Source organism: Carcharodon carcharias, chromosome 19, assembly GCF_017639515.1.
Source record: "Carcharodon carcharias isolate sCarCar2 chromosome 19, sCarCar2.pri, whole genome shotgun sequence".
NCBI classification, from domain to species: domain Eukaryota; kingdom Metazoa; phylum Chordata; class Chondrichthyes; order Lamniformes; family Lamnidae; genus Carcharodon; species Carcharodon carcharias.
In genome coordinates, this window is record NC_054485.1 from 100,854,391 (window position 1) to 100,873,869 (window position 19,479).

The 19,479-nt window shown below is 47.4% G+C and overlaps 1 protein-coding gene across 2 annotated transcripts in view; it reads right to left on the minus strand.

The window, feature by feature from the left end:
• Positions 1–19,479, minus strand: part of LOC121292012 (PHD finger protein 1-like) — a 46,644-nt gene that overhangs the window by 17,986 nt on the left and 9,179 nt on the right. For both annotated transcript variants that reach the window (XM_041213752.1, XM_041213753.1), the window contains 8 exons: positions 16,931–17,102; positions 16,095–16,297; positions 14,402–14,483; positions 10,838–10,933; positions 7,781–7,878; positions 6,439–6,587; positions 3,922–4,017; positions 1,439–1,507 (listed from right to left, as the gene is read on the minus strand). In XM_041213752.1, the coding sequence (XP_041069686.1) occupies positions 1,439–1,507; positions 3,922–4,017; positions 6,439–6,587; positions 7,781–7,878; positions 10,838–10,933; positions 14,402–14,483; positions 16,095–16,265 (761 nt within the window). In that variant the 5' untranslated portion in view covers positions 16,266–16,297; positions 16,931–17,102. The remainder of the gene's footprint in view (positions 1–1,438; positions 1,508–3,921; positions 4,018–6,438; positions 6,588–7,780; positions 7,879–10,837; positions 10,934–14,401; positions 14,484–16,094; positions 16,298–16,930; positions 17,103–19,479) is intronic.

Consider the following 19,479-nt stretch of genomic DNA (forward strand, 5'->3'; position numbering starts at 1 on the left):
CATTGAGAAGTAGTTGAGGTGATTAAAACAGATGCATTAAGGGGAAGCTGGATAAACACATGGAGAAAGGAAGGGGATGTGCTGATAGGGTGAGGTAGAGAAGGGCGGGCAGGGACTCACATGGAGCAGAAACACCAGCATGGAGCTGTTGAGCTGAATGGGCTGTTTCTGTGTAGCCCTACATAGATATGAAGTGAAAGTCAGTGAATAGGGTAGCGCAGTGACTATGCTGCGTGGCTACTAATGCAGAGGCCCAGGTCCAGAATTGAGGGCGATTCAAGACTTCGAGTTCGGTTTAAAAAAGGAAACAAAATCTAGAAATAAAAAGTTGGTCTCAGTAAAAGTGGCCCTGCTGCCGGATCACCACAGAAATCCAACCAGCTAGCTAACGTCTCTCCGGAAAGGGAAGGAAACCTGCTGTCCTTACCCGGTCTGGGCCTACACATGACTCCAGTCCCTTAACTGCCCTCTGAAGCGATCGAGCGAAGCCATTTGGTTATTAGACTCGGGTTCACCACCATGGCATTCCCGGGGTGACAAGGGAGAGAGTCAATAAATTCCAGCTTTGCCAGTGACACCCGGGTCTCGAGCGCAATATTTTCTTTTAAAATTTGATTCCGCTTCTGTTGCTGCCCCAAGGCTGAAAAGTCTGCTTTTGTCACTACCCGTTTGGTCAAAAATGTTATCCGCATTTGCCGCTAACTGTGCCTTTGAGGTGTTTTCCTGCCGTAAAGGTACAATATAGCCTCGAGTTTGTGTCGTCTCTCACTGCTGCACAGGCAATCTACAATGGCTTTTCTTCAACACAGTATCAGTGGGAACAGCAACATGAAAGCAGCAAAGTCAGCAAGAGGCAAGATTTACCTCTGCAACTTACATAGGATCAAGTGGAGGCCATTTAGCCCCTCGAGCCATTACAAGCATTGAATGGACCATGGCTGAACTGCAAGCTAGCTCCATCTAGCACTTTGTCCCAACCCCACCTTATGGTATTGGGTAACAAAGAAATCAAACGCAGATGTGATATTAACAACTGATCTCGCATCACCTGACATCTGCAGGAGACAGTTCCAAACTTCTGTTGACCCTGTGTCTATAGAAGCGTTTCCTAACTCTGGTCTTGAAAGGTTTGGTTCTAACTTTTAGGCCACACCCCAACCTCCCCAGTCAATGGAAATAGCTTCTCCCAATCTAGCGCCTCTCCTCCTTACTATCTTGAAAATTACAATTAAATAATTCCTTAACCTTCTAAACTCCAGGAAATACAGCCCTAGTTTGTTTAATCTCTCCTTGTAATTTAACTCACGCATTATTCTGGTAAACCTACACTGCTCTCCCTTCAATCTGTCCTTCTTAAGGTGTGATTGCCAGTGGTTACCAGTGTGTGACTGGTCTTTTATAAAGACACACACATTGTCGTTAAGGACACTGTACTTACCACTCCAGCGGTAGTCGCTTCACAAACTCTGCACCACCAGTACAGACACAGCACATGAATAAGTAAAATCTACAAATACAACAGAAGGCCAAATATTAAATCAGCAACGCTTTATGCAGTTTGAAACCAGCTTTTGAGCGCAGAGCACAAAGCATCACAACTATTTACATAACAAGGCAACTACATTGACTTGAAGAGGGCCTGGGATGTGTGGAGGGAGCTTCACTCTGTATCTAACCTGTACTGTACCTACCCTGGGAGTGTTTGATGGGACGGTGTAGAGGGAGCTTCACTCTGTATCTAACTTTGTGCTGTACCTGTCCTGGGAGTGTTTGATGGGAACAGTGTAGAGAGAGCTTTACTCTGTATCTAACCCGTGCTGTACCTGCCCTGGGAGTGTTTGATGGGACAGGGTGGAGGTAGAATTAAAGGTAACCTCAATAGTCAAAGTTGGATCATCCGACTAGATTAATCCACATTTTATAGGCTGGGAAGCCAAAGATAAATCACTTGTTGGTTTTATTAATATGGCAGGCAGCAGGTATACAATTCCCCATCTTCACAGTTAAATCGGCCTACTAATATAAGTTTTGTCTCGGTTGACACAACCACAGGGCTTCACAAAGCCAATGAAATACCCTTAAAATATAGTCACTGTTGCAATGTAGGAAACACAGCAGCCAGTTTGTGCACAGGGAGCACTGCACAGGTCGAGGTGCAGACCTTTGGATCAGACATTTAGATCAAAACGTGATAATGACCTGATCATCTGAATTTAGTTTTTTTTTTTAAAAGGTGAAGTTGATTGAGGGGTAAATACTGGCCAGTACACCAGGGAGAGCTCACCTGCTCTCCTGCGAAACCTTCTGTGGGATCTTTCACATCCACCCGAGAAAGCAGGCAGGGCCTTGGTTCGATGTTTCATCTAAATGGCAGCCACCTTTTATTTTAAATATTTTATCCAGTCACGGACGAGCGCGTCACCGGCAATGTGACTCTGAGAAGGCAGCGGTGAACCACCTTCTTGAATACAGCAGAGTGTCTAGCTAGACCATTCCAGAGAGCAGTTAAGAGTCAACCACGTAGCTGTGGCTCTGGAGTCACGTGTAGGCCAGACCAGGTAAGGATGGGAGATTTCCTTCCCTAAAGGGCATCAGATGCATTTTAACACAATCCAGCAGTTTTGCGGTCACCATTACGGATACCAGCCACTTATTCCAGATTTATTTTAGTTAACTGGATTTAAACTCCCCCAAGCTGCTGTATTAGGATTTGAATTCATGGGTAGACTTTTACACCAGCAGCATTTTACAGTCCCGCCGAAGTCGATGGACTTCTGAACAGCTCGGTGCATTTGACGGCGCCGCAGCGGTGCCATAAAACTCCGCCCCATGTCTACAAATCATTAATTCAAGCCTCTGAGTGACTCCAGCCTCAGAATAACCACTTTGCCCTCGTTCCCAACCTCCAACAGTGCAGCACTCCCTCAGTGCTGCCGTGGGAATACAGGCTTAGATTATAAGTGCTTAACAGTCTATCATAAGAACAGAGGCTTGAGTGAGATTCGGGGTGACCGGTAACTATGGAAACTGACTCCAAAAACCAGTGCCCTTTGACAAGAGGTCAAAGTTCGTCTAATACACTATTTTCCCTCCGAAAGCAGTGGGAAAATAGAGCAAAGTTTGAAGAATGTTTGGTTGTGAGTGGATGTAACAGGTATTGAGGATACAAGCAGGGAAAATGGATTTTTGTTAGAGAGAATCAGCTCAGGTGGGAGGGGAGGGCAGTTACTGGGGGGGGGGGGGTGTGAATATAGAGGGAAATCATTTTGAGTTTTGGTTGGTAATATTTGGGAGCGTTTAGGAATAATTCTCGCCAAGGTTGTTCTACAGGGAGCAAGGAGTCTACATGAGTGTCTGAGAGCAGCTACCTCAGGGCAGCCTACAGATGGGTTAAGAGTCCATGGCTGTTCTTGATCTGTTGGAGGAGGGGACCCCACAGTTGAATCTATAGATGGGGTACAGTCCATGACCCAGGCAGAATATGGAGACGCTGGCTACTTGGGCTGAATAGCCTATACGCTTCCAATCTCTAATAACCGGCTCAGTAAGAACCCTCCAGTCCCAAAGGAAGCTTTATACAGGAGATGCAGAAGATACTGAATGTGACAGAAGATGTAAACCTGTAGCAACACTTCAGGCACACAGGGTCAGGGCGGAAAGAGAAACCTCCAGGAAGATGTCAAGAACATCAGAGAGATGATCAAGGGCAGCAAGTAGTAAACTGCGCTGTGATGGAAAGATGAGTGCTCTAGAAAGTGGGGATCAAATGGGTCAAGAGCCTTCTACATTGGTGGCTTTATCTCATCAGCAGTCTGTAAACATCCTCATCGACAGAGGCAAAAAGGACACAGGCTTTGCAGCACCGAACATTACAGGTATAAAACAAAAAGTGGGCACAGCAACTCAGCCCAGCGAACTCACCTGTCCCCGTAGAGTAGCGGCTTGCTCAGGCACTGGGTACAGGCCTCGTGGAACCAGTGCTGACACCGACAACATTGCAGCATCTTCAGATTCCACCTTACGGAAGAAAGAATTTGGGGTTATACAGCATCTGTCACCATCTCGGGACACCCCAAAGCACTGTGCAGCCAACTAGGTACTGTGTGGAGTGGAGTCACTGTGTGTAACATGGAGAACGCAGGCAGTCAGTTTGCACACCGCTTGGGGGAGTGGGGTTGCAAGTATCTGGTCAGGATTCCTCCAGGCATCGTGAGCTTGGGGTAGGGTTGACGGGCAATTCTGTCCCTAAGTTCGTCTAAATGACGTAAAGCTAGAAAGTGGTGGCTCAAAGAGACTTGGGGCGGCCAGGTACGCAGATCATTTAAACATCATGAGCCGGTACAAAAATACTCAAATAGCCTAATGAAATACTGGCCCTTATATCTAGAGGACTAGAATACAAGAAGGTAGAAGTCATGCTTCAGCTATACAAAGCTCTGGTTAAACCACGCCTGGAGTCACCATGAGCAGTTCTGAGCACCACACCTTAGGAAGGGTATGTTGGCCTGGGAGGGAGCACAGCTTAGATTTACAGGGTGATACCTGGACCAAAGGGTTAAATTACACAAAGCAGGGTTGCGTTTCCTGGATTTTAGGAGGTTAAGGGGTGATTTGATCAAAATTTTCAAGACATTAAGGACAGTAGATAGGATAGAGAGAGAGAAACTACTTCCATTGGCTGGGGAGTCTAGGGCTAAAGAGCTTGGTTCAAAAAAATTAGAAATTAGGAGTGGAATTAGGAAACACTTCCTCACACAAAGGGGTGGTCAAAGTTTGAAACTCCCTTTCAGAAATGGCAATTGATCCTAGATCAATTATTCATTTTAAACTTTAGATTGATAGATTCTTATCCAAAGGTCTTTAAGGATATGGGGGAAACGGTGTATAGGCCACAGGTCAGTCATGTTCTCACTGAATAGCTAAACAGGCTTGGGGTGGGGGGGGAATAGGGGGGACAAAATGGCATCCTCCTATTCCAGTGCTCACGCTGTTCCCTGCCTTCTTTCAATGGCAGGTCTAAAGTCTCCTGCTTCAGTCAATGAGCCAGGCTGCTTGATCTGTTGAACCTGGCGTACTGGGCTACAAGCTCCCAACTCCAGGTACATCGTCCTAGAGCCAACCCAGCTCCCAGAGAATCCCCAGCAGTTTACAGCCTCCAGACTTGACACACACAGTCCAGCCGTTCGATTCGGCAAATCATTCAAATCTTCCTCAGACAGCGCCCCCTCTAGGCCCATCTTTTGTTTTCTTCACTTGTTCCATTACCATCCCCCGTTACCTTGCACCATCGTCCCTTTGCTGTTCCTGCTCTCCACACTGTCTCTTCTGCTCGTTCTCCACTCCTCCACCCCCAACACCCCTCCACCCCCAACACCACCACCAGCACCTTTTCCCTGCCCCTGTTCTGGCTCAAAATCTGAGGATATCTTTATTATTTTCCAGTTCAGAAGAAAGGTCATGGCATTAACTTTTTTTCTCTCTCCACAGCTGCTGCCAGACCCGCAGAGTATTTCCAGCATTGTCTGCTTTTATCCATGGGGACCCACGATCCCACCTCACTCCACAGAGGAACGGCCCACCAGCCAGCTATTAATGGAACACAGAATTCTTTAGTAAAAACGTAGTGTTGTTTTGTTAGGTTTGCTGGACTGTACCTCAAATATGAGGACATCAAAAAAAGAGCTGGGATTCTTGGTGCTAATTAGCACAGAATCATAGAATTCTAACGCACAGAAGGAGGCCATTCGGTCCATTGTACCTGTGCCAGCTCTTTGTAAGAACTATCCAATTAGTCCTACTTCCTCTACTCTTTCCCCCACTCTAGCAAAGTCTTCCTTCAGCCCCAGTTATTCAATTCTCTTTTTGAAGGTTGCTTTTGACCCCATTTCCATTGCCCTTTCAAGCAATGCATTCCAGATCACAACATCACGATGTATTTAAAAAACATTCTCATCTCCCCTCTGGTGCTTTGGCCAATTGTCTTAACTCTGTGTCCTCTGGTTACCAACCCTCCTAAAACTGGAAACAATTTCTCCTTATTTACTTTACCAAAACCCTTTATTTACCAGTGACGCTCCCCCGCCAGTGTGAGCATGTAGATGTTATATTATGTAAGGGTCGGTCTTGGTGGTGGATGTAACCAGCTTACTCTCAAACTCTAGGCTCAACACGTGAGGAATGTCGGGCGAGGTAACAGGAAGCGACTAGCGTTCAGGAAACCGAGCCCGTGACAGGAATCAAGGCCTTGGGGAGAATCAGGGCTAAAGGGAAGCGGATGGGGAACCGAGGTGGGAGGAGGTGGTCAGCCATAATACTGAAAGCGAAGCAGGCTTGAGGAGGCATGTGGCCCACTCCTGCTCCAATTTCTTACACCAGAGAGAGAGAGACAGAGACAGAGAGAAGGATGAAGTAAGCAGGTGAGGTCGATGGAATACTTACTCTCCAGGGCCTCCGCAGTAGCAGTAGCATTGCTGCTGATTGGTGAGATGCTGGGGGTCCCACTCGAGTGACTTGAGCTGATAGGGAAGCACCCGTTTCATGGACTGCATGGCTTTGGCATACGGTCCCTTCTTTAAGGCACCTCCTTTCTGACGGAAAGATGAAGCACACACGCGCGTATAAACATTTATAACTTAAGCACGCACGGGATGACCAGCAACCTCTCCCACACGGCTCTCCGCAGCCAATCCGCTTCCCTCCAATCCAATCTCACTCCGAGACCCAGCAGATGTGAATCAGTCCCTTCAGGCAGAAACCCCAATGGATTCAATCGCCATCCATTCGTTCCCATTTACGCGGGTAAACCCATTCTCTTCCAAGAAAAATGGACTAAATCCCCTTCAATTCCATTACTGGGGATCCAAGCAGCTTGGAGCCCCTTCCCATTCTCCCCCCATCAGTTGTTTCTTCCCACTCACTCCAGTCTAGACTCAGCTCTCTTCCTGCTTCACACCCTCTCACCAGAATTCCCAAGGATGAAAGCCTCTTCTCGTTTATTCCTTTGGCGAGATTTCCCATTCAAAATCCTTCCCATTTACTCCCAACAACAGCCAAAAAAATCCACTGGATCCAAATTTGGGAAGGAATGTGAAGCGGGGCTATGTTGTTCTTGGAGTGCCTTGCTAGTATGTCAGGATTGTAAAATAGATGAGTGAGAATCCATCCCCCAGTGACAATTCCTAACGGCACCAATTAACCTACATGTAAGTGGAAACCAGGAACGTCAGTGGACAGGTGCAGTGACAGGGCTACACCAAGCTCAGGGTCACCAGGTTACGGAGAAGCAAGTATCAAATCAAGTCTTGGTACCTGCAAGGTGGCCTCTTGCTGGAAAGTGTCCAGACGTGGACATGAGGCGAGGGCTGGCTTGCCCTCCACTGTGATCCCCACAATGTTAAACAGCCTATCGGTGCTTACTGTGCCCGCACTCGTAGAGGGGTCTCTGAGCGCTGGGGCAGTGGTGGAACTTGAATTTCTGTTGGAGGAAACTCTGCCAGGAGCACAGGGAAATATGCACGAAGCAGGTCACAATCGCTGCCAAATCCTGATTCAACGGTCAGATTGGCATGGAGCCTGGCTATGGCTCCAAACACGGGCCAATTCTGGGATACAAGGCCCTGTCTTAAGGCACCGATCCACTGAAAGGACCTTCACGACAAGTGTGGCTGATCAGAAACGGACCCAAGGCAAAGCATTAACCTCCTTTTACTGACAACGCCAAAGGTGCCGGCCCCTCTCCGGCACCAAGGTTACCGAAGCCAATGAGCATCACCGATCTTACCTTGGTGGCTACAGCAAAGATACACGCACGGCAAATCCAAGAGGGCAGGATTCCGCCATCAGCCTCGATCTTGGGGGCATGGCATTCCTGATGGTACCCTAACAGCAAGAAAACAAAAGTGGTTCACATCATAGCAAATGATTCCATACCAGCTATAGCTCAGTGGGTAGCACTCCCACCTTTGGAGTCAGAGGTCGTGGGTTCAAATCTGATGATGACCACAAAACCTTTGCAGATTGTTGTTAAAAAAAAAAACATCTGGTTCACTAATGTCCTTTAGGGAAGGAAATCTACCTCCTTACCTGGCCTACATGTGATTCCAGGCCAACGTGGTTGACTCTTAACTGCCTCCTGAACACAGGCAATTAGGGTTGGGCAATAAATGCTGGCCTAGCCAGCAACGTCCACACCCCATGAACCAATAGAAAAGAAGTCCCACTACAGAGACTCAATTCTAGGCTGACACTCCTAGTGTAGGACTGAGGGATTTCCGAGCCCCATTTGTTCTCTTGGATGGCCATCGAGATCCCATGGTACCGTTGCAGAGTTAGAGGGGTAGAGTTATCCCTATTGTGCTGGTCAATATTTCTTCCTCAATCAACATCGCGAAAACAGATTATCTGGGCATTATCCCACTGCTTTTTGTGGGAGCTTGCTGTGCGCAAAATAGCTGCTGCGATTCCTATATGTTAACAATAACAGCACTTCAAACAGTACTTCACTGGCTGTAAGGTGCTTTGAGATGTCCGGTGGTCATGAAAGCTTCTATATAAATAGAAATTCTCTCTTTGCTTCCTGCCTATCTATAGAGTATTACCAATCAGGACTCTGCTAAAATCCCAGCATTTGAGTCACAGAGGTCTACAAGCAGAAAAAGGCCCTTCGGCCCATCGAGTCTGTGCTGGTCAAACATGTACCTAACTATTCTAATCCCATTTTCCAGCACTAGACCCATAGCCTTGTATGCCATGGCATCGCAAGTGCACATTCAAATACTAGTTAAGTGTTATGAGGGTTTCTGCCTCGACCACCCTTTCAGGCAGTGAGTTCCAGATTCCCACCACAGTGTGAGAGAAAAAATTCTTCCTCACATCCCCTCTAAACCTCCTGCTCCTTACCTTAAATCTATGCCCCCTGGTTATTGATCCTTCCACCAAGAGGAAAAGTTCCTTCCTGTCCATCCTATCTATGCCCTTCAATTTTATACACCTCAATCATGTCCCCCCTTAATCTCCTCTGCTCCAAGAAAATAACCCCAGTCTAAAATAACCCCAGTCTATCCAACCTCTCCTCATAACTAAAACTCTCCAGCCCAGGCAACATCCTGGTAAATCTCCTCTGCACTCTCTCTAGTGAAATCACATCCTTCCTATAATGCGGATTCCAGAACTGCGCGCAATACTCATGCTGTGGCCTAACCAGTGTTTTATACAGTTCCAGCATAACCTCCTTGCTCTTATATTCTATGCCTCGACTAATAAAGGTAAGTATCCCATATGCCTTCTTAACCACCTTATCTACATGTTCCGCTACCTTAAGGGACCGGTGGAAACGTGCACCAAGGTCCCTCTGATCCTCGGTACTTCCCAGGATCCTACCATTCATCGTGTATTCCCGTGCCTTGTTTGTCCTGCCCAAGTGCATCACCTCACACTTATCCGGATTAAAATTCCATTTGCCACTGGTCGGCCCGTCTATATCCTCCTGTAAGCTAAGGCTATCCTCCTCACTATTTACCACCCTAACAACTTGAGTCATCCGCAAACTTACCGATCAACCCTGCTACATTCAAGTCTAAATCATTTGTATGTACCACCAACAGCAAGGGACCCAACACTGATCCTGGTGGAACCCCCACTGGACACAGGCAAATTGAAAACAAAACACAGCCACAACAAAACTCAGCAAATGAACATTTGATTGGGCGTCTTATTGCTTCCTGTCCAATCCCGATAATAGCTCCATTTATTTAGCTCTACTTAGCTCCAAGAAACTAAACGATGTCATGTAGTGTGTGCATCAGCAAAACCAAACACATTAGCCACATTGTCTCCCTTCACAGTTTCATTAGTTTGGTGCTTGCTGACCTTTATGCTTAAAGAGAGCAACTACGAGCACGACATTTTAAAAAATTCATTGCTAGGCCAGCATTTATTGCCCATCCCTAACTGCCCCTTGAGGTGGTGGTGGTGAGCCGCCTCCTAGAACCGCTGCAGTCCACGTGGTGTGGGTACGCCCACCGCGCTGTTAGGGAGGGAGTTCCAGGATTTTGACCCAGCGACAGTGAAGGAACGACCGGTATATTTTCCAAGTCAGGATGGTGAGCGGCTTGGAGGGGAACTTCCAGGCGGTGGTGCTCCCATCTATCTGCTGCCCTTGTCCTTCTAGGATGGTAGCAGTCATGAGTTTGGAAGATGCTGTCTAAAGAGTCTTGGCGAATTCCTGCAGTGCATCTTGTAGATGGCACGCGCTGCACAGCAAGAGCCCACAAGCAGAAATGAGGTGCCGGGGGGGGGGGGGTCAGCTCACTCATTTGTGGTGGCCCAAGTTAAGAGGGGAAACGTCATCTTCCCGGTCTTCTTCAACTAAAGGCCCGGGACCCTCAGCATATCCGTGAGCAGACAGGCGCAGCCTCGGTTCGGGCATCTCACATCACAGAGCGCAAATGCAAGGGAGCTAACGGCAGACCATCCGACTGTACCGCAAGGTCAGCCCGGGTGATGAGCTCAAGCCCGAAAACTACCATGAGAGCCAAGGTGACGCTCACCTTTTATAATTATCAAGACTATTTCCCAATGGTTTTAAACACAAGTTATTACCCATTCTCATTTGGGGAAATTCTGTGTATAATAGCGATAGACCACGAGCAACGGAGCGAGCAGGCAAACAAGACGCAACAGGCAACAGGGAGCGAAGGACAAACAGAAATAGAGCACGAGACAGAGTGACCCAGCAGAAACAATTCTGGGCTTTGTATTCACGAGCGACACTAACGGAGACCATTCAGCCATCAACAATCCAGTCGGCCGGGCGCGCCCTGGGTAGCCGCCCCCTTACCTTGCTTGCACTTGGCGCAGTTCATAATCCGATTGCCCTGGCTGGGGGTGGCTTCTTTGCAGAGGCAGCAGATGTGTTCTGTCCCGGGGAGGGCGGCTGGAACCAGAAGAGAGAGAGCAGTTTCAAATCGCGGTACGTCCCAAGAGGCAAGACGGTGAGGTCAGCAGACTGTGTTGTGACAGGGAGTGATGCAGTGAGAATGAGCATATAACTTGGCTAAGGTCTAAATTAGGCTCAGGGTGCATGTATGTGAACACAGAGCGTGGTAAATAAGGTTGCCGAGCCCCAGGCATGGATGACCAGGTAAGAACATGATCTCGTGCTGATAATGGGCCTATACTCATTAGGGGTTTAAGAGGAACGATAGGTAATCTTATCGAAACATCTAAAGCTCCCGAGGGGACTTGATCGGATGTATACCAGGAGGATGTGGGAAGAGACTAGAACTAGAGGGCACGGTTTAAGAATGAGAGGTCTCCCCTTTTAAGACGGAGGATGAGGAAGGGTCTCAGAGGGTCGTTAATCTGTGGAACTCAATTGCCCAGCGAGCTGTGGAGGCTGGGTCATTGAATTTATTGCAGATTGAGTTAGATGGATTTTGATGGATGAGGGAGTGAAGGGTAATTGGGGGAGGAGGGGGGGGGGGGGGGGGGGTGGCAGCAGACAGGAAGGTGGAGTTGCGATCACAACTAGATCAGCCATAATCTTTTCGAATGGTACAGCAGGCTCAAAGAGCCCAATGACCTACTCCTGCTCTTGTGTTAACAAAGATTCAAAATAGGGCAAGAATGGATATTAAGTATTCCTGGATACACAGTGGCCAGAAAAAAAAAATAGGGAAGGAAGGATTAATTATCCTAATGTAGAACAGAATAGTAACATTGCTGAGGACAAAGAGGGGAAAAAGTGTACGAGATGGATTCAGGGGAGTTTTCTGGTTCAGTATGTTTCCAGCCCAATGATGACTGGCCATAATTTTCCAATCCTCTGATATTCAGTTGGTGCCAGAGGACTGGAGAATTGCAAATGTTATGCCCTTGTTCAAAAAGGCTGCAAGGATAAGCCCAGCAACTAGAGGCCAGTCAGTTTAACTTGGGTGATGGGAACACTTATTAAAAAAATGATAAACTGGGACAAAGTTAACACTAGTTCTGTGGAAGGGTCATGAGGACTCGAAACGTCAACTCTTTTCTTCTCAGCCGATGCTGCCAGACCTGCTGAGTTTTTCCAGGTAATTCTGTTTTTGTTTTTTTTTCCAAAGTTAACACTCACTTGGACAACTGTGGATTAATGAAGAAAAGCCAGCATGGATTTTCTAAAGGGCAAATTATGTTAACTAACCTGACTTGAGTTTTTTGATGAGGCAGGGAGTGTTGATGAGGGTAATGCTGTCGATGTGGTGTACAGAAACTTCCAGAAAGGAGTTTGATAAAGTGCCACATTATAGGCTGGTCAGCAAAGGTGAAGCCCATGGAATAAAAGGGACAGCGGCAGCACGTACCTGAAGTTTGTTGAGATACAGGAAACAGACAGTAGCATTGAAAGGTTGCTTTTTGGACTGGAGGAAGATATATATTGGGGCCCCCCAGGAGTTGGTATTAGGAAAACTTATTTCTTGACCCACTAATGGCCCAATCTTAGATGTGCAGGACACGATTTCAAATCTGCCGATGACACAAAACTTGAAAGTACTGTAAGCTGTGAGGGGGATGGGACAGACTTCAAGGAGGACATGAAACAGGCTGGTGAAATGAACAGACACATGGCAGATGTAGGGAAGTGTAAAGTGATAGATTTTTGTAGGAAGAATGAGGAGAGGCAATATAAAATAAAGGGTACACTTCTAAAGGAGGTGCAGGAGCTGAGGGACCTGGGGGTAATGTGCGTAAGTCATTGACGACAGCAGCGCAGGTTGAGAAAGTGATTAGTAAGGTTTACAGAATCCTGGGCTTGAGAAATAGGGGCATGGGGTACAAAAGCAGGAAGTTATATAAAATGCTGGTTCCATCTCAACTGGAGCACTGTGTCTAAATTTGGGCATCACACTTTAGGAAGAAGGCTTTAGAGAGGGTGCAGAAAAGATTGACGAGGACAGTTCCAGGGATGAGGGACGACTCCAGCTATGTGGATGGATCGGAGAATCTGGGACTGTATTCTCGTTAGGAAAGGACAACGTTGAGAGGAGGTTTGGGATCTGGACCGAGTTGATAAAGAGAAAATGTTACCGGTGGCGGGAGGGTCAAGAACCAGACAGACCAATTTAAAGAGAAGGAAGGGCAAAAGAACAAAAGGTGACATGGGGGAAAAAACCTTTCCACAGTGGGTGGTTAGGATCTGGTACACGCTGCCCGAAAGCGCGGTGAAGGCAGTTCAATCATTGCTTCCAGAGAAAATTTGTAACAACCAGAACAGAAAAAGTAGGCAGAGTGACTGGGAAAAGGCAGGCAAGTGGAACTAGCTGACATGCTCTTGTAGAGAGCCAGCACAGGCATGGAGGGCCCAATAGCCTCCTTCTGTCCTATAAGCATTCTAATGATTCGATAATAAACTTTGCTATAACCAAGTGATATAATGAGAGTGTTTGTATAACAGGCTGCGATATAACAGTGATATGGTGAGGGTGGGTGTATAACAGACTGTGTTATAACTGAGAGTGATATAGTGAGGGTGGGTGTATAACTGTTTTATAGTGACGCACGAGGACAAACACAAGAATGCCAAATTTCAAATGGTCACAACAGTTTACACCACAGGGGGAAAGGGTGCTGATTGATTGACAAGTGGACTCCGACTGAGGTGTTGTCATGAAGGTAACAACGAAGAACTACAGGGTCCTCGAGCTGTAGAGCCTCTAATTCTCCGATGTTCCTCTAGAACCTCAGCCACAGGGAACTATAGGCTCTCCAACTGGGAGCTTGGGAAGCCTACAGTTCTCCATGGCAATGCTTCAGTCAGAGTCCACAGGTCAACCCTTTTTCTCCTGTAGGATAAAGTGTTGTGATAGTTTGATATTCTTATTCCTGATGAGTGCAAAATGAAAAGCTTTAGCATCTCTCTTTTCAGTAACATTCAAAGTTAGTTCTGTATATTCTACCATCAAGTGAAAGGTATCACAATGGGCCAGGGGAAGAAGGACGGTTGATCAACTGTGTTTTTTTGCTTTATTCTTCCATGAGATGTAGGCATCGCAGGCAGGGCCAGCATTCGTTGCCCACCCCTAACTGCCCTCGAACTGAGTGCTCAGCCATTGCAGAGGGCAATTAAGTGTCAACCACATTACTGTGGGTCTGGAGTCACATGTAGGCCAGACCAGGTAAGGACAGCAGATTTCCTTCCCTAAAAGGACATTAGACAGGTTATGACAATCGATGATGTTTCTTGGTCACCATTATAGAGACTCGCTTTATAATTCCAGATTTATTAATCGAATTTAAATGCCATGGTGCGGTTTGAACCCGTGTCCCCAGACCATGAGCCTGGGCCTCTGGTTACTATTCCAGTGACATCACCACGACGCCACTGCCTTCTGTCCTTGAATATCAAACAATGAACACTCATACTCACAGGGATAGATGTCCTTCCACAACACCCAGAACTCAGAGTTGTCCTCAAACCGAACGAGACAGATCTGCTTCCACCGCTCCACCTAAAACAGCCGGGAGGGGGGAGAAATGGAAGGGAAGAGAAAGAGAGACGCTGTAATGTGGAATCCACAGAGTCCAAATCAGCCTTCCCGCAGTGCGGTCCGTGTCCTGATCACTCTTCAATTTACCATGTCCCCATTTTTATTATTTTTTTTTTAAAATCCCCGCCCGTTGTCTTGCTCTCGCGGTTCAGTTTGAAGCCATGTTCTGCATTCTACCTTGGCATAACCGCCTGCTACTTTAAGTACTTCCGCAAGGTCACCTCTCAGCTGCTTCCTTTCCAATTCTGTCCAGTCCTTCCTCGCAACCTGGTGCTGAGGGATCAGCTTTCTGACCCTTGCCCACACCACCTTTCTGAGCACAAACTCCCACTGATCTGAGATCTCCTGGTCCAGCCACAGAGCTCAGAACCATTCTGGGTTGCTGCTCCACAGTCGTTGGATTAAACAGGGCGTGTAGCAGAGAAACAGCCCATTCGGCCCGACCAGTCCATGCTGGTGTTTATGCTGCACTCAAGCCTCCTCCCATCTTAATCTACCATCGTAACCATCTCTCTGTCTAGCTTCCCCTCAGAAGAAGCTTTCTTTGGTGACTTTTTAAAAAAAATATATTCCCCCAGAATGGAAAAATCTTTTATTTATTTAAAAAAATATATTCCCCCAGAATGGAAAAATCTTTTATTTATTATTCCACGGGATGTGGGCATCACTGACAAGGCCAGCATCTGTTGCCCATCCCCAATTGCCCTTGAACTGAGTGGCTTGCTCAGCCATTCTGGAGGGCAGTTAAGAGCCAACCATATTGCAGTGAGTCTGGAGTCACATGTAGGCCAGACCGGGTAAGGATGGCAGATTTCCTTCCCTAAAGGACATTAGTTTTTACAACAGCGATAGTTTCATAGCCACCATTGCTAGTTTTTTTTAGGTTTTTTTTAAAAAATTCCAGATTTTGCTAATGGAGTTTAAATTTCACCAGCTGCCATGATGCCCAACCAGTGTCCCCAGCACATTAGCCTACTAGTCCAGTGACATTATCACTACGTTCGTCATGTTCCCCTTATCTTTACTACGTCTGCCCTCGCATAGCCTTTCACAATCTCCATCTCCCTTTGCTTTCCCAGAAGAAGTTGCCTTTCCCAATTTTTAAAACATTTTTTTATTATTCGTTCATGGGATGTGGGCATCGCTTACCCATCCCTAGTTCAGACAGCATTTAAAAGTCAACCACATTGCTATGGAACTAGAGTCACATGTTGGCCAGACCAGGTAAGGATGGCAGGCTTCCATGTCCTTAATAATGTCCCAAAGGACATTAGTGGACCAGATGGGAATTTACAATAATCGACAATGGTTTCATGGTCATCATTGGACTTTTAATTCCAGATTCTTATTGAATTCAAATTCCACCATCTGCCCTGGCAGGGTTTGAACCCGGGCCCCCTGAGCAGCTGGATCACTAGTCCAGTGACAATATCACTAGGTCATCACCTCCCCGTAGAGTTATCCAATAGGGATAACCTTCCAGTTCCAGTATCGTCACCGTGAGCCTCTGAGAGATGAGGCAGAGAGTTGCCCCACTACTCCAGCCCTGGCGTTACCCAAACTGTCCCTCACCTTCCGGATGTTCCCCAGGTACAGTAAGCCATCAGTCCACCGGGCCAACACATCCTGACCTTCCCACAGACGTGTCTTGGCACCAGCCCGGCTTGCTCTTGCTTTGGATTTGCTCACTGACGCCCTGTTTCTTTTGGCCTTTGGACTTTTCCCCACAGGCCCACCCTCCATGATGTTTGGCAAGGGGTGGGGTGGGCCGGTAGCTACAGGAAACAGAGAGGCAGAGAGAAACCGTGTCACAAAAAACAAGGAAGAAACACAAACAGAAATCCGTTGCAAGAAGAGAACATGCGGAACATTTATTTAGGAGGGAAAAAAATTGGTTTAAACATGTACAACCAAACCCCTTGTTATTCAATGACTCAGAACATCTCCACTCTGGGTGCCTCCACAGAGATCTCCGTGCTGGACAGATATCTCCACTCCGGATGCCTCCACAGAGATCTCCGTGCTGGACAGATATCTCCACTCCGGATGCCTCCACAGAGACCTCAGTGCTGGACAGATATCTCCACTCCGGGTGCCTCCACAGATATCTCCGTGCTGGACAGATATCTCCACTCTGGGTGCCTCCACAGAGGAGATCTCCGTGCTGGACAGATATCTCCACTCCGGGTGCCTCCACAGAGGAGATCTCCATGCTGGACAAATATCTCCACTCTGGGTACCTCCACAGAGGAGATCTCCAGATCATCAGCCAAGTAACAATTCAATTTCATGCACAAATACTGGGGGCAGGTATGGGGCTAATTTTAAACTAACTTGCCTGGCGAAAAACTCATGGGGTCTGGGGCAACTCCGCTCGAGGGAAAGAAAAAGCAAAAGCAAGAACTTACACTGAGGTGGGGATCCACTGGGTTAAAAGAGGGGTTCCGCTTGAGGTCCGAAGATGTCCTCTCTTCCCTCAGGTTGGCATCTAGCAGTGAGTTCTCTGCACAGTATGTAGTGCTGACCCTGGCACGGTGAGAACATTACGTGGTACAAACAGGATGCTCCCAATGCTCAAAGCTATGGAGGGTAAACAAGTTAACACAAACAAAATGAGAGGGTAGCAAAGGATAAACAAGAGTGCGGAACCAGATAAAATCCCAGCCCATGCCCCAACTCTACAGCTTGTGGTGTGTGTTAGATCGACTGAGTTCACCCAAATTCTGGTCTCCATATTAAAGAGAGCGAGAGAAAGATTTACAAAGGGTGGCACTATAACTGCCAGGCTATGACCATCAGGAGAGACAAGAGCAAGCTGGGGCTATTGCCTCCGGGAAGGAGGAGCCCCAAGGGGTGACCCAATAGTGGGCTCCAACATTACAAAAGGGTTTGATACGTTAAGAGGTAGTAAAGATATTCTCACTTCCTGAGGGCGAGGAGGGGAGTCCAAAATCAAACGTCATCAGTCTAAGATAGTCACTAATAAAACCAGCCGGTAATTCAGGAGAAATTCATTCACCCAGAGAGTTGCGAGAATGTGGAACTCGGAGGGGGCTGAGGCAGATAAAATAGAGGCATTTAAGGGGAAGCTAGATAAGGCTCGAGGGAGAAAGGAACAGAAGGATACGCTGATGGAGGAGTGAGAGGAGGTATCACATGTGGAGCATAAACACTGGCATGGACCACTTGGGCCAAATGGCCTGTTTCTTTACTGCAATGTTCTTTACAATACTAGGCAAAGGAGGGCAGGTTGGGTGCCAGAGATAAACAAACACTTTGACTTTATTGACAGACAGAAAATACAAGCAAGTTACAGAGTGATGCACTTACTGCAGCAGGAAATCCATTGGAGGCTTGCCTTTAACTCTAAACCAATCTGGGGACACGACTGCCGATAGTGAGTTTTATTGATGCACCCACAAGTGGATGATGTCAGATGACTTGCTCTGAACCTATCAATTCCGAGACCGCCATCACATGATCTGCGTGTCACGCGCGACACCACCAGTAGGTGGCAGTGTCGCACCACATTCACACTGGATCGTGCCTTGGCTCAAGTAGAACACTGGTTCTCAAAGGATGGTCTGCGCGTGTCGTCCGGGTGGTCCATGGGTCACTCCAAAATGCCCGATGACCCACACTGCCATGGCCCACGCCATATGAGAACACAGGCCAGAACACTCATCCCCACCACCTGCACGTCACACAACCAGCCCAGCTACCCCCATGTGCACAGTATGAGTTTGTCATAAAGCGCGAGCTACAACAATATAGTTTTATAAAGCAAGGCTGATGTTACTGCTGATTCTGTTTGATTAGCATCGATGTTAAGACAAGCATTTCTTTCGCAAAAGGAAGATTATTGTGACGATTTTGGTTCAAAGATGTGTTCTGCTGTATGTAAAATCGGAAGAACATAAGAAATGGGAGCAGGATTAGGTCATTCTGCCTCTCGAGCCTGCTCCCCAGCTGATCTGATCATCGTCATGCTCCAGTACAACCACAACACTGGCATCTGCCCGACAATGTGGAAAATTGCCCAGCTATGTCCAGTCCACAAAAAGCAGGGCCAATTCAATCCCGACAATTACCACCCCATCAGGCTACTCTCGAGTGATGGAAGGGGTCATCATGCGGCACTTGCACAGCTATTACCTGCTCACTGAAGCCCAGTTTGGGTTCTGCCAGGGCCACTCAGCTCCTGACCTCACTGCAGCCTTGGTTCAAACATGGACAAAAGAGCTGAACTTCCGAGGTGAGGTGAGAGTGACTGTCCTTGACATCAAGGCCGCATTTGACTGAATGTGGCATCAAGTAGCCCAAGCAAAATTGGAGTCAATGGGAATCAGGGGGAAAACTCTCCACTGTGCTGGACCTGACTCCAGCCAAAGGAAGATGGATGTGGTGGTTGGAGGTCAATCATCTCAGTCCCAAAACATCACTGCAGGAGTCCCTCAGGGGAATGTCCTCGACCCAACCATCTTTAGCTGCTTCATCAATGATTTACCCTCCATCGTAAGGTCAGAAGTGGGTGTGTTCACTGATGATTGCACAGTGGTCAGTACCACTCGTGACTCCTCAGATACTGAAGCAGTCCATGACCAAATGCAGCAAGACCTGGACAATAGCCAGGCTTGGGCTGACAAGTAACATTCACACCACACAAGTGCCAGGCAATGACCATCTCCAACAAGAAAGAATACAAACATCGCCCCTTGATGTTCAATGTCATTACTATCACTGAATCCCCCACTATCAACATCTTGGAGGTCACCATTGACCAGAAACTGAACTAGACTAGCCATATAAATACTGTGGCTTCAAGAGCAGGTCAGAGGCCGAGAATTCTGTGGAGAGTAACTCACCTTCTGACTCCCCAAAGCCTGTCCACCACCTACAAGGCACAAGTCAGGAGTGTGATGAAATGCTCTCTAGTTTCCTGGATGAGTGCAGCTCT